This window comes from Hylobates moloch, unplaced genomic scaffold, assembly GCF_009828535.3.
Source record: "Hylobates moloch isolate HMO894 unplaced genomic scaffold, HMol_V3 SCAFFOLD_10, whole genome shotgun sequence".
Lineage (NCBI taxonomy): Eukaryota > Metazoa > Chordata > Mammalia > Primates > Hylobatidae > Hylobates > Hylobates moloch.
The window spans coordinates 12,149,307-12,164,547 of NW_026652285.1; the positions used below are offsets into that span (position 1 = coordinate 12,149,307).

The following is a 15,241-nucleotide window of genomic DNA, read 5'->3' on the forward strand; positions in this document are numbered from 1 at the left end:
TTTTTTTTTATGTCACACACTTAAAAATTGTGATGTGGTGTGTTTGGTAATAATTTCTTTTTAGCCATGAACATGTATACAATTATTTAAAAACCACCATAGCACAAAACAAGACCACCAAATTCAAGTGTCACTCCTTTTGGAAGCAGTTATGTCCTCTTTTTAACAGTTTTTGATTATTTAGATAATAGTACCTTTCATACTCTATTGAAATAGTTAATATTACGTGAGCTCCTTAAAGTCAGGCAGTGTATTGTTACCTCTTTATTTCCAGGGCCTAGCCAGTGTCTCAACAGAAGATACTTAATAAATATTTGAATGAAAGAAGAAGGTATGGATACAATATATGGAAGATATAATATATGTTATTAATAAGCCTGCTAATATTTAAAGCAATTAAAAAAAATTTTTTTTTTGAGATGGAGTTTTGCACTTATTGCCCGGGCTGGAGTGCAGTGAAACAATCTCGGCTCACCGCAACCTCCGCCTCCTGGGTTCGAGTGATTCTCCTGCCTCAGCCTCTTGAGTAGCTGGGATTATAGGCATGTGCCACCTTGCCTGGCTAATTTTTTGTATTTGTAGTAGAGACGGGGTTTCACTGTGTTAGCCAGGATGGTCCCAATCTCCTGACCTCAGGTGATCCTCCTGCCTCTGCCTCCCAAAGTGCTGGGATTACAGGCATAAGCCACCATGCCCGGCCCTAGTTTAAAAAGTTTTTATGTCCTAAGGCCGTCTCGACCAGTTAACCTTTGCCAGATTAAACATTATTTTTCTATTCCTTATTTCTGTTTGAATTTGAGTCTTGGGATTAACCCATCTTAATCTATAGTTACATCCCTTGAAACATTAGAGATTATGGAATTATGACTATATTACAACCATATTGGGTTAACATGTTTGTTTGCTTTTTGAGACAGAGTCTCACTCTGTTGCCCAGTCTGGAGTGCAGCGGTGCAGTCATGGCTCACTGCACCCTCAACCTCCTGAGCTCAAGTGATCCTCCTCCCTCAGTTTCCTGAGTAGATGGGACTACAGGTGCATGCGGCTCTACACCCTGCCCTGATAATTTTTTTATTTTTATTATTATTATTATTTTTTGAGACAGAGTTTTACTGTGTTGCCCAGGCTGGAGTGCAGTGGCACGATCTCGGCTCACTGCAACCTCTCCCTCCTAGGTTCAAGCGATTCTTCTGCCTCAGCCTCCTGAGTAGCTGGGATTACAGGCACGCGCCACCAAGCCCAGCTAATTTTTGTATTTTTAGTAGAGGTGGGGTTTCGCTATGTTGGCCAGGCTGGTTTCAAACTCCTGATCTCAAGCGATCCGCCCACCTTGGCCTCCCAAAGTGTTGGGATTACAGGCGTGAGCCACCACGCCCGGCCGGCCCTGCTGATTTTTTATATTTTTTGTAGAGGCAAGGTTTTGCCATGTTGCCCAGGCTGATCTCAAACTCTTGGGTCCAAGTGATCCGCCTGTTTCAGCCTCCCAAAGTGTTAGGATTACAGGCATGAGCTACGAGCTACCACATCCAGCCTGAAGTATCTTCTTAATACCCAGTCTGCATAAATCACTACAGCATTGGTTGATGATAAATCCAGCAGTTTGGGTTTCTGTATGGAGAATAGTTTCATCTCCACCTCCTTGCCTTTGCCTTTTCTTTAGGATTCTGATAATCCTGACCTTCGAGACCGGGGCTATATTTATTGGCGCCTTCTCTCAACTGACCCTGTCACAGCTAAAGAAGTAGTCTTGTCTGAGAAGCCACTGATCTCTGAGGAGACGGACCTTATTGAGCCAACTCTGCTGGATGAGCTAATCTGCCACATTGGTTCTTTGGCCTCTGTGTATCATAAGCCTCCCAATGCTTTTGTGGAAGGAAGTCATGGAATTCATCGTAAACACTTGCCAATTCATCATGGGAGGTAAGAAAGTGTGAACTGTCTCTGAGTGAGAAATGACTCTGTTTAGACAGAGTTGGTCTTCTTTATGCTTTTGTAGTCTGGAAAAGAACTGCTGTACATTTTTGCACTCCTACTACTATACAACCCCAGGGAGCTCCATCTGAATACCAGTGACCACACATAAAATGGGTGAAAGACTCCTTTGTGTTCCAATCTAGGAGTACATGATGGCTTTAGAAAATTATGGTGAAGACCTTCTAAACTGATAAAGTCTGAAAGTTGCTTAAGTCTGCAGTAAGAAGAGACTAGAAATAACCCCATAGTTGAAAACTTGGAAAAAAGCCTGTGTATACATTTAGCCATCTTGATCCTTTACTGTAGCTTTTGTTGAGCCTTCTGGATAGTTAGCAGGTATAACTTACGCTGTAAAGCTGTTAATGAGATAGTATTTCAGTATTGTTTTATTTTTTAAAAAAAGCCTGACTTCTATGTGGACTTAGTTTTTCAGTTACCTGTACCTTTTAAATTGGCCATATCAGCAAGGAAATTGTTATGAAAAGACTCTTGGGTAACATGGAGCTCTGGCTTTGTAGCTATCTTAAAATTCTGATTAGGAAGAAGAAACACTGTGATAAACTCTTATAATGGGTATCTCAGAATCTTTTCAGAATCTGATTCCTTCATCAATCATAATAGACCTTGATTGAAGTAGGATTTCCTCTCAGAGTAGTTAGAATAATTGGGCTTCTATTAATGAGTGTCTTGTACCATTGTCTAATGTATATTATTGTTTAAGTGGTTTTTGTGAATGGCCAAAGTGTAGGATTTATTGCTTTACAAATTGGCGTGGTCAGCATTTTGGGCTCTATGTAAATAGACTGTGGATACAGATAAAGGAAAAAGAAACAGCAACACCCAAGGAGATTATTAATCTTTCATAATTGAGTTGAATCTTTGGTTTTACAGCAGGTGCTATAATTTTAATCCAGAGGAGATGTGAACTTCATAAGGATTAGTCCTTATAGTAAGTTAGGGTGTTTCTCCTTGCAGGCAAGCATGTTTAACATTCTATAGATGAGACTATTTAACTTCTAAGAATTTCTCCCAGTCTGTGCTTCAAGTTTTGATGTAGATATGGATTTTCTGTTGTAACTTCCCTCTGTGACCGTGTTTGTGTCTAGCCTCCTGGTAACTTTTAACCCTCACATGGAAGTGGGGAAATGAATCATCAAACAAAAACAACGCTTTCTTAAACACAGGGAGAGAACCAACATTTAAACTATCTAAAAAGAAAGTGTCTTACATAAGGCCTTTATCTGATTAATAGCCTTTAAGTTCTTATCTTCACAATTTCTTTTGTGGTTCCTTTTTGGATAACCTCCTTTTTGTCATTTGTGCATGTTTTGTGTTTTTAAAGAAAATGCAAATACAGGGAAAATCTGTTTTGATATAAATGGGGATGATACGTTGCTGCAAATGACATGTCTGTAATAGTATTGACATTACCTAGCTCTCTTCTGCAATGTAAGGTTAATAAGTGATACACCTCTCGTAGGAAACAAAGCAACACTTTAAAACCTTATTCTGCGTCTTCTAGAGGTTTAAAAATACTTACTTCGCTAGGTCTTTTAAAATCATCTGGGAAAGAGAGAAGTGATTTTTACTTGGGTATTGCTTACAATGCTTATACTTGTCAGCTGCTCTATGGGGGTGAGGTAGTAAATAGTCGTCTAATTCAGAAAAATCTCACCTTTAAAAAATATTGCTTTAATGACAGTTACGCAGTTATTTCCCTTAAAATTGGAAATGTCTTTATATTAATTTTCTTATATTTTCCATTGAGAAAGATGTATAATAATGATGTGTCATATTCTTGTAGAATCTGTAGGATCATTTATATCTTTTCATTGAACTCACTTTATCTTCTCATATTATTCATTCCTTTCCATTAGAGTGAAGAAAAATATGTGCATGATACCTATTCTACCTTTTTTTTTAGACATACTGATAGAACCATGTGTTCTGTCATGTTTTCTAAATGGTATACGTCAGAAGATGACAGAATTTCATGTGTAGAGAATACTCTGTGAAAGATTTTATATATTTCTTGCCAGGTGTATGAAATAATTTCCCCTTTTTACTTCTTTCTTAAAGCCTTTTCATCGTGGCTTCCTGGACACTTCCCTTGTAAATCAGCTTTCCTAGATTGTATTTCTGTCTTTAATCTTTGCAGTTCCATGTTTATTCTCTTCTCTGATTATTCATCTTGGTTGTATCAAAAGGTTCAATCTGAACCCTTTCTTTCTGTGTTTCTCTACGTATTCCCTTAGGGAAATTATCCACTGACCACTAATATATTACAGAGCTTTACCATTTAGACCATGTTTTCAGTTGATCCTTGCTTTAATAAAACCTGATGCTTCAGTGATATTGTTATCATTTTATTGATGAGGAAATTTTGTCTCACAGAGGTTGTCACTTTCCAAAAATTATGCAGCTAGTAATTAATGGAGCCAACACTTAATCCACTGCTTTTACCACCATCCTACACTGCCCCACACCCTCATGATTTCACCTGAGATGTGTATGTGAATTTCTAACCAAGCTTACTTCTCTAGCTCTGACTGCCAGTCCCTTGGTTTTGTTTTTGTTTGTTTGTTTGTCTGTTTATTTGTTTTGTTTTGTTTTTGAGACGGACTGTCACTCTGTAGCCCAGGCTGGAGTGCAGTGGCGCAATCTTGGCTCACTGCAACCTCTACCTCCTAGGTTCAAGAGATTCTCCTGCGACAGTCTCTGAGTAGCTGGCATTACAGACGTGTGCCACCACATCCAGCTAATTTTTTTGTACTTTTAGTAGAGATGGGGTTTCACCATGTTATCCAGGCTGGTCTCGAACTCTTGACCTCAGGTAATCCACCTGCCTTGGCCTCCCTAAGTGCCAGGATTGCAGACGTGAGCCACTGCGCCCGGCTGGAATATGAACAGGTTCTGAATTACCGAGCCCAGTGCTCTACCCTGAGACTCTGGGCATGAGCCACCGTGCCCAGCCCAGTCCCTTGTTTCTGTCAGGCTTCTCTACTTGTTTTTCTTACTTAACAGAATTGAAACCTGCACATATAATTTTTCCTGTCATCCTTCTAGATTCCCCTGTGATTATTAGCTAATCTTTTGCTTCTTAGTTTTTGTTTGTGTCAAAACCTACCTAGCTTTTTAAAAGAAAACATTTGTTTTTTAATTAAATTTTTACAATTTTTTTTACTTTTTTTTTTGAGATGTAGTCTTGCTCCACTGTCTCTCAGGCTAGAGTGCAGTGGCACAACCTTGGCTCACTGCAAGCTCCACCTCCTTGGCTCAAGTGATTCTTGTGCCTCAGCCTCCTGAGTAGCTGGGACTACAGGTGCCTCCCACCACTCCCAGCTAATTTTTTTGTATTTTTAGTAGAGACTGGGTTTCACAATGTTGGTCAGGCTGGTCTCGAACTCCTGACCTCAGGTGATCTGCCCGCCTTGGCCTCCCAAAGTGCTAGGATTACAGGTGTGAGCCACCATGCCCGCCTGTTTTTGTTTTGTTTTGTTTTGTTTTACTTTTTATCATATAAATCTTAAAATATGCAAGATAGAATGGGATAACAAACTTGGATATACCTATCACTCAGCTTTAGCAGTTATCAGTATCTTGCCAATCTTATTTTATTTATTGCCCCTACAGTTGTTTTTGAGGTGGCTCAAATATTTTAAATCCAACCCCAGACCTCGTATCTTTTCACCCATAAGTACTGTACTTGGTATCTTTAATAGATAAAGACTTGAAATTACAATGTTATCAAGCCTAACAAAATTGGACATAATTACTTAATATCATCCAATAAGCAGGCTAACCTACTTTCAGATTTTCTCAATTGCCATTCTCTAGTCTCGTTTAGAGTTTATGTAAGATCGGCTTTACTTTTTCCTTAAATGTTTGGAGGAATTCACAGTGAAGCCCTCTGAGCCTGGAATTTTCTTGGTGGGAATTTTACTTTTTAAATTGACGTCTAATTTATAATAACCTTAGCATTAAGGTTATTGCCTGACCTTTGCACAGTCAGGATACCACGGCCGTTGAACATATGTCACTGGGCAGGCAGTGCCTCTAATACTCGTAATGCTAGAGGTGATGTTTTTGGTAAACAAGCTGGGTAAGATTTGCCGAGTTCCTTTTACTTTTTGTAATCTTTCCTTAGGGCATACCTGTGTTGGATTAACAGTATAAATAATAGGGTGCTTATTATATTGTTTATTAATATTAGGCTGTGAGTGGATTATTCCGGTCTGATGTAAGCTTATGCAGTGGAGAATATCTTCATGTTACTTATATTAACATTATTGCTTCTATTAGGTAATAGATTAGTCCAATCTGTTAGTAATAGATTAGTTCACTAATCTTAGCATTTAGTGCTCAATGAATTTTTACATATGTATACACTCATATAATCACTACCCTGATCACATATAGAATATTTTCAGCACCCTAGAAGGTTCCTCATGTTCCTTTACTGTCAGTGTGCACACTCCAGAGATTACCACTGTTCTGATTTCTATCACTATAGATTCATTTTGTCTGTTCCTGAGTGTGATATAAATGGAACCTACAGTTTTTACTCTTCTGTGTCTTGTGTCTTTTGGTCAACATAATGTGAGGTTAATCTGTGTTTTTAGTAGTTTGCTCCTTTTTATTGGTGTGTAATATTCCATTCCATGAATACACCATTTATATCTTCTATTGCACCCTTGGGTTACTTCCAGTTTGTGGCTGCTATGAATATTCTTGTATTTGTCTTTTGGTAGACTTACGTACATATTTCTCTTGGGCATATACCTAGGAGTAGAATTGCTGGATCATAGAATAGGTTTCTAATTAGCTGTAGGAGACACTGCCAATTTTCCAAAGCAGTTGTACCAGTGTATACTCCTTCTAGCACTGTATGAGTTCCAGGTGATCTACATTGTCAGCAATGCTTGGTAGTTTAGTTTTAGTTTTAGCCATTCTGGTGAGTGTATAGTGGTGTCTTGTTATGGTTTTAATTTGCATTTTCCTGATGAGTAAAGTTGCTAAGCACATTTTCATGTTACTGTATCCTCTTTTGCAACTTGCCTGTTTTTAATGATTTGTCTTTTTTTAGTGATTTGTAGGAATTCCTTGTATAATTTGGATGCAAGTCCTTTGTTAGTTATATGTGTTGTGAATATCTTCTCTCAGTTTGTAGAGAATATCTTTTCCCAATCTCTTAATGGTGTCATTGGAAGACATGTTCTTAATTTTAATGAAGTCCAGTTTATTACTTTTTTTCTTTTGTGGCTACTGCTTTTTGTTGAAACCATTATCTTCTCCAAGCTTATAAAGATGCTAGTCTAGGTTTTCAACTAGGTTTTACCTTTCACATTTATGTCTGATTTATCTCAATTTTTGTTTACCTTGTGAACCATAGGGGGCCAAGGTTCATTTTTCCCCCATATAGCTATCCAGTTAACCCAGCACCATTTATTGAAAAGATCATCATTTCTCCTACCTAGTCCTTTTAACATGTCTTGAAACTCACCACTTTATTTTTATAGCTTGTTGAGTTTTTATTATTTCATACATAGTTGATTACAGTAGCAGTTTAGATTACTCTTAGCAGATCTTCATGTCCGTTCTCCTAACTTCAGTCCATTATACACACAGGTGCTAGAATAATGATCCTCTAATGTTATTTTTAGTTTCTGTTCTTTGTTCAAGAAATAAAAGTGATTCTGCATTTCTTATCATATAAAAAATCAACTCTTGGCCGGGCGCGGTGGCTCACGCCTGTAATCCCAGCACTTTGGGAGGCCAAGGTGGGCGGATCACGAGGTCAGGAGATCGAGACCACAGTGAAACCCCGTCTCTACTAAAAATACAAAAAATTAGCCGGGCGTGGTGACGGGCGCCTGTAGTCCCAGCTACTCAGAAGGCTGAGGCGGGAGAATGGCGTGAACCCGGGAGGCGGAGCTTGCAGTGAGCCGAGATCGCGCCACCGCACTCCAGCCTGGGCGACAGAGCGAGACTCCGTCTCAAAAAAAAAAAAAAATCAACTCTCCAGACTAGTTTTCAAAGTTTTATTTTCCTTATTCTCTCTTCCTCCAAATTTTACCAATCCCAAACTCTGCTCCTGCCGATATAACTTTTTCACCACCCCTAAAGTCAAATTGTTCATTTCTGTGCCTTTGTACAAACCTTCTCTTCCTCTTTGGAGGTTTCTTTCTGGTAGTTCCTCATAAAACCATTCCGAGAAGCTTTTAGAATCAGCACCGTTGATTTTGTTGTGTTTCTCTCTCATAGCCTGTCAGTTATGCAGACAAACAATACGTGTTTCTGCTGTTACACAGTAAACTTGCTTTTTAGTCATTTTGTAAATGCTGATTTTTTTGTTGTTGTGTGAGCCATTCAGGGCAGGAACCATATATTTTACAGTTTCTACAGAGAACCATAGAATTCTCCTTACAGTGTTCCCTCATAGATGTTTAATGAAAATTGACCAATTATATTATATAACTGACAAGGTTTACATAATATAATTTATTTTCATTTTAGCAACTGTATTTTGATAAAAATAAGAATTGCTAGTATCTTTTCATGAACATAAACAAATGGTTATAAAATCAGAGGGTTTTTCCCCTTTGTATTTGATAGTTAATATAGCTATATGTTTAACTATTGTTGCCATGTTATGTCCTAGGTGAAACTGACTTTTCTCTTTTCTCCATTTTATGTGCATGTGACTTTAGCACTGATGCAGGTGACAGCCCTGTTGGCACTACCACTGCAACAAACCTGGAACAGCCTCAGGTTATCCCCTCTCAAGGTGATCTTCTAGGGGATCTTTTAAACCTTGACCTCGGTCCCCCAGTCAATGTGCCACAGGTGTCCTCCATGCAGATGGGAGCAGTGGATCTCCTAGGAGGAGGACTAGATAGTCTGGTAAGCATCTTTCTTCCCTTGTTCTTTTGGTTATTTTTAGTTCTTGATATGCTAGACAGTTTTAAATTATTCAGCTTTTTAGAACTAGACCTTTCCTTGATGAGCAGTAATGTCCTTTGATAAAGGACAGGATTCTTTGTCTTTAGTAAGACAAAATTATAATTAATACTGTTCATCACTGGTAATGGGGTATGTCTGCAAGTGTATGGGATTATTTCATTGTCCTGCCTCTAAATAGAACTTTTGACATTTAACCATCCTATTGTTCAGCAATTTTAATGTTTAGTGTCTTTTCCAGAGTTTATTATTGTTCCTAGCTCTTAACTCTGGATAGCCCACATAAATTCTCCTTTTGACCTGAACGGCATTAAAGTGACCTCACACAAATCATCCTATTTTGAGGCTTTCAAACCTTTGCCTTTTTAATATTTTATTTACTTATACCCTAATTCTGAAAGGTTTTGAGGCAGCCTTTTTTTTTTTTTTTTTTTTTTTTTTTTTAAGGAAAATGTACCTTTATTACAGTTTGGAAGGGCTGCTTGATTGGTTCTTTTTTTCCCTTCTTCCCCACCTACTCCATTCTATCATACTTCCAATTTAATTAGCTTCCAGGATTCTAATACTAAAAGGCTCCAAAGTCCAGAATACCTGCGAACATTTGCCACCAATGGGAACCAAAATTATTTTTTGTTTCTGTACAAGATAAATGAACTTTAAGGGTGACCATCAATCTATGAAGAGAAGGCCAGAAAAATAACAAGTCTATTACATGACTGCCTACATAGTAGGTACTTAACTGTGGTGGAATTAGAGAGGCTTTTCTAGCTAGACCCTTGCAAAAGAGATTTTGGTCAACCCAATGACTATAAAGATGCCCAGCAACGATTTATTTACCAATATCATTGGAGGGCTGACATCTTAGATATGAAAATATGTGTTCCCAGAGATGACAGACACAAAACAACTGCACTCTCTGCAGCATATACTGGCATCTTCTCTTCTACTTTATGAACAGTTTTATGTCTGGGGTTTATACCAGCCAGTAGAGGTTCATTTACTTTTTGGCTAGCAGAGAGTCTAAGGAAATAGGGTTATAGTCATATCTCTGTGGGTTGTGCATTTTACTAATGGAAAATCACTGCTTCTAGAATTTATACATTCACCAAGCTGTGGACTCCAGCTTATATTGACACAAATGAGCACTTCTGTTGTCTTTCTTGGGAATATAAGCAAATACCTTTTATATTCATATCTTTAATGATTGAAACTGACTGATTATATAAACAGAATAGCTTCCTCATATGATCATTCTACTTATATTGCTGTATAGCCTCCTTATAGACTCCAGAGAGTGACAAATATTTACATATTCATGGAGGCTCCTAAGAATCCCTTATAAAATTGAAATAGCTGTTCCTTTTCTGTTCACATTCAACTACAAGTTAAATATTGCATCCTCTTCAAGTTTATTACATTCCCTGGTGGGGAAGCTTACTACCTGGTGGACTCATTGAACCTAAGAATGAGAAACAAACTAAGTTCAAGGGATAGAGGGGAGAAAGAGGCCCTGCCTTTTAATGTTGCCAGACCCAGGAACCTGCTTGACCCACTATAAGCATAGAAAAAAAGAGACATGTTATTTTCATTTGACTTTGTATTAGCTCATGCCAACTCCAAAACCAATGGATTTTGTCATCATATTTTACATAGCTGCCCAGTCATCTGCATTAGAATTCCTGCAGGTATTGTATCAAAGGGAAAAGCCGTTAGAACCTGCTTGGATTATAGTAGCCAAAGTTGCACACAGGCCTATTTCTTTTTTTTTTATATGAGGGATATTCTTTTGGGGATGGGAAAGTTGTTGTTTTTCTAATTGGATTTCTGAATATGCAACCTTTGCTAGATAGGCCCAGTTATGTTTTTATGTAACTCTAAATTTTAGCATTTCCTGACTTTGGGATTTAAAATGGTATCCTTGGTGTTATAGCCCCAGAAATTGTTTACAGTGCAATTTTCTTCAGCTTATTCTGAGATTGAAAGATATCCCAGAAATCAAGATGAGAAGAAATTAAAGCCCTTATTTTTGCTTTGGATCCGTATGTGGTTAAATATATATTCACTCAGAGAATCAAGGTTCCTTTTTTGAGAACATCACAAGGAAGACCTAAATTTGGCTGTGTGGAAGAAGATGAGTTTCTAAGGCAGCAGTGGACTTTTAAAATGCTTTTATTGTTCTTATGCAAATTACCTAAAGAGGAGATTAATCCTCAAAGCCATTTTTTGAATGCATCCTTGCCTTACAGAGTGCTTCTCAAAATAAATTATATACCTTGAATCTCTAAAGATTTTGTACAAGAGAGGGTTTGTTTTGTTTAGTTTGTGGAAATGGGTTCTCACTATGTTGCGTAGGCTCATCTTGAACTCCTGGGCTCAAGCAATCCCCCTGCCTTGGCCTCCCAAAGTGCTGGGATTACAGGTGTGTGAGCCAGCACACTGAGCCTGCGAGAGATGATTTAGTTGGTCTGGAGTGAGACCTAGAGTCTGCATTTCTAACAAGGTGACACTGAAGCTGCTGGTCCATGGGCCACATTTTGCATAGTAAGGACATAGAATATCTTGTGACCACTGTGAACCACTTCAGTTTAGTGTTTGAACTATAGCTACCTAGATGCTCAGATACCTTTTCCTTTTTTCTCTCTCTCTCTCTTTTTTTTTTTGGAGGTGGAGTTTCACTCTTGTTGCCCAGGCTGGAGTGCAGTGGTGTGATCTTGGTTCACTGCAACCTCGCCTCCCAGGTTCAAGCGATTCTCCTGCCTCAGCCTCCCGAGTAGCTGGGATTACAGGTGCCCGCCAGCACGCCCGGCTAATTTTTTGTATTTTTAGTAGAGACGGAGTTTTACCATGTTGGCCAGGCTGGTCTCAAACTCCTGAACTCAGGTGATCCACGTCCCTCAGCCTCCCAGATTGCTGGGATTACAGGCGTGAGCCACCACGCCTGGCCCTTTTTCTCTTGACTTCAGTAGTAAACAGACTTCTGGAAAGATGGCTCCTCCTTTCCCTTAAATTAATTCAGAGGGCAAGAAACTTATTAAATTATTTTGTTAAAGCTCTTTCTTTTCCCTGTAGGGAGAATAGTGTAGCTAGGAGTGGTAGAATTCAACCCAAACCCCTGTTTAAAATATGGCCATGGTTAGAATTGTGTGGTGGTTTGGGAAGCAGCATTTAGGTTAGCTCAGTGATCATTTCAGGAAGGCTATCAACCAGGCCACTAGACTGTTGGTACTACTTTTATCATGGGTTTCTAACGGAACCTCACCCATAGAGGTCAGTGGTGTACTGCTAACAAAGTATTGCCTGGTTCCTAATGACTGTATGGTTCTCAACTTTATCTGCAGAATTGGTCCCACATGATTACCAGTTTGAAAAAAATGCTCTCTAGCCATTGAAACTACAAAGAAAAAAAATACTATCAATACTTGAGTCCAGGAGTAATTAAACAACACCTCTGGGAGGCAGGACCTAGACATTGCTATTTTTAAAAAGTTACCTGGGTTATTTTAATCTTGCAGCCAGGGTTGAGAACATTAAACCAAATGAAATTCCAAATGGAGTTAGGTAGAGATGTTAAAGACTGATCTCTTTTTTTTTTTTTTTTTTTTGAGACGGAGTCTTGCTCTTTCGCCCAGGCCAGAGTGCAGTGGCGCGATCTCGGCTCACTGCAAGCTCCGCCTCCCAGGTTCACGCCATCCTCCTGCCTCAGCCCCCCAAGTAGCTGGGACTACAGGCACCCGCCACGGCGCCCGGCTAATTTTTTGTATTTTTAGTAGAGACGGGGTTTCACCGTGTTAGCCAGGGTGGTCTCGATCTCCTGACCTCGTGATCCGCCCGCCTCGGCCTCCCAAAGTGCTGGGATTACAGGCGTGAGCCACGGCGCCCGGCCTTAAAGACTGATCTCTAAGCCAAGACAGTGACCGCCACAGAAGAATCATATTCTCAAGATCCTCTTTGGCACCTCCTACAAAAACAGATATCTCTGACTTTACCTTTGTTCTTTTCCCCCTGAATATTTTTCTGTTATGATATTCTGTGAGGTTATCCATCGTGTCAGAAGTTGACTGGAAGTTGAATTTAACCAATTTAGATATGGTTGCTCAGTCCCAGGGTCCTTTTTATCCTTGCTTACTTGCCATAATTGGAGACTGAAAATTGAGGGCATTTTATATTTTGGATTGTCTAACCATCTTCTATTCTTCTATCTTAAAACTTGATATTCATGAGAAGATATTTTTATTCTTCCTTTTTCATAGCCTGGTGATCTTCCCTTAGATCTTGTTCTACTTCATCTTCTTTTACTGTCACACTCATAAAATTTGGCCAGCGTTAAGATTTAGTGAGTTGTGACCTTTTCTTATTAGGTTGGAGCAAAAGTAATTGTGGTTTTTGCCATTAACAGTAATTACTTTTGCTCCAACCTAATAGAACTGTCATAGTCAGGACATACTTATCAATTTATTATTTATTTGTTATTATTACTAGTCAGGAATGTTTTGCCACAACATTCCTGAAAGCTGTGGCCTTCTTCCATCAATAATAGTGACTCTCAACATTTGTGATTCTTTAAAGAGGAGTAGGGTGGGCCATTGCTGTGATATAAAGAAAGTAAACATACTGTAGCTCCCTGGGTGATTGATTCTTGTATGCTTTTTTAAAGAAAGCAGTCATCTTTGAATGGAATGCCTCTTCATCTCAAGACTTGGATAAAAATGGATTTCTACCTATTCTTTTTAGTCTCCTTACTGAAACATCCTTATTTTTTGCTCGCATTTCAGCATATTCTCTTTTGCTTGTACTCTACAGGTAGTTTATTCCATCTGTCAGTACAAACTGAACTATCGCTTTGATGTGGAGTAAATTAGTGTAATGTAGTTTATGTAGTTGATCTGCTCTGCATGTGGAGCGTGACAGTTTACTAGTTAGGTATAGGCTTGCAAAGTAGTTATTTGGGCTTTTTTTGTTTCCTTTGGAAGCCATATATGTGGAGTTTTTTGGTTTGTTTTTTTTTTTTTATGACTCTGGTACTTAATCTAAGAAACTGCTCGTTCTGAGTAGTATGATTTTTCTCACCGTGCAGATCCTTCTGGTCTGGTGTAGTGTGGGAGGTGACCTGATGCCCATGCGTATAACTCTTGTGTATGTGTTATGTGCTCATGAGTCTGACATCTGCGAGGATCACTGAAGTAGTAATTGAATCTCGATTATTTTCTTGCCTTTACTTCCAGTCTGTCAGCAGAGGCCTTGGCTAAATTACAGCCTTTTGTTCATCCAAGGTGCTGTGCATTATTCTTTATACAGTGCTATTATATATATCAAAAATGGAAAGGAAGAATTATCCAAAGTGCCCTTTCTCTGTACTGATGAAGGATTTCATCCTGGAGAAATATGCTGTGTGCCCAGCTTGAGTGGTATGGAATAGAGGAGAAACTGCCTTTTCCTGACCTCCAGTCCATGTTTTTCCCACTGTTTCTTACAGGTTTTTACCTTTCAGATTATTAAGTCATAAGCTATTTATTAATAGTTCTAAGATTTTTTAGCCCACAGGAAATCCATCATCTGTACTAGTTTTGCATCTTTATTTTTCTTCCTTTGTAGGAGCTTTGCAATGACTTAAAAGCTTAGTTTTTAGAGTTTGTGTTATGTGGAAAGATCTTTGTAAGTTGTTGCCCGTTAAATCAGTGAGGCTTCCATAACCACCATCTTTGTATCAGTGCTTACGTTTAGTCAAGACTGGCCTGAGGCAGTTTTGAGAATAATTACTAATTTCTGAGTGCTAGTCCCTGTCTGTGCTAGAACTTTTATAATTTCTAATCCTCAGAACAACTCAAGAAGATAATTGGTATTGGGCCCCATTTTACAGAAAACTGAAGGTCATACAGTAAGTTGCAGAGTTGGGATTTGAACCCAGGACTTCTTTAAAACTTCAAAGTTTATACACTTTATACTGTCCTATGGTTTTCCAGTTTGTTTGTTATTGTCACCTTGTAGAATAGAATACAGTTTCAGCTAACTGGTCCTTCTCAAACTGGGAAATGCAGTCTCTGGAGTACACAGCAGAGTGCAGGGTACATTTGAAGCTGCAGAATAAATATGGCTCATTGTCTTGCAGTGTCAGTCTTACTTGATGGTAAATAATGTAAACAGAATATACACTGGTGTGTTACCACTTAGAATGTAAAATTGCACGACTTTAAGATAAAAAATACAGCTTGCTTGCCCTGGGCCTCTTGATGGTGCACATCCCAGGTCCCTGAGTATATGAGTTTGGGCTAATGTGTCACATGAAAGTTGGAGAAGGACTACAGAAGTG

The 15,241-nt window shown here is 38.8% G+C and overlaps 1 protein-coding gene across 6 annotated transcripts in view; it reads left to right on the forward strand.

The window, feature by feature from the left end:
- AP2B1 (adaptor related protein complex 2 subunit beta 1) overlaps positions 1-15,241 on the forward strand; it is a 146,025-nt gene that overhangs the window by 69,899 nt on the left and 60,885 nt on the right. For all 6 annotated transcript variants that reach the window (XM_032162987.3, XM_032761062.2, XM_032162986.2 and 3 more), the window contains 2 exons: positions 1,661-1,920; positions 8,685-8,877. In XM_032162987.3, the coding sequence (XP_032018878.1) occupies positions 1,661-1,920; positions 8,685-8,877 (453 nt within the window). The remainder of the gene's footprint in view (positions 1-1,660; positions 1,921-8,684; positions 8,878-15,241) is intronic.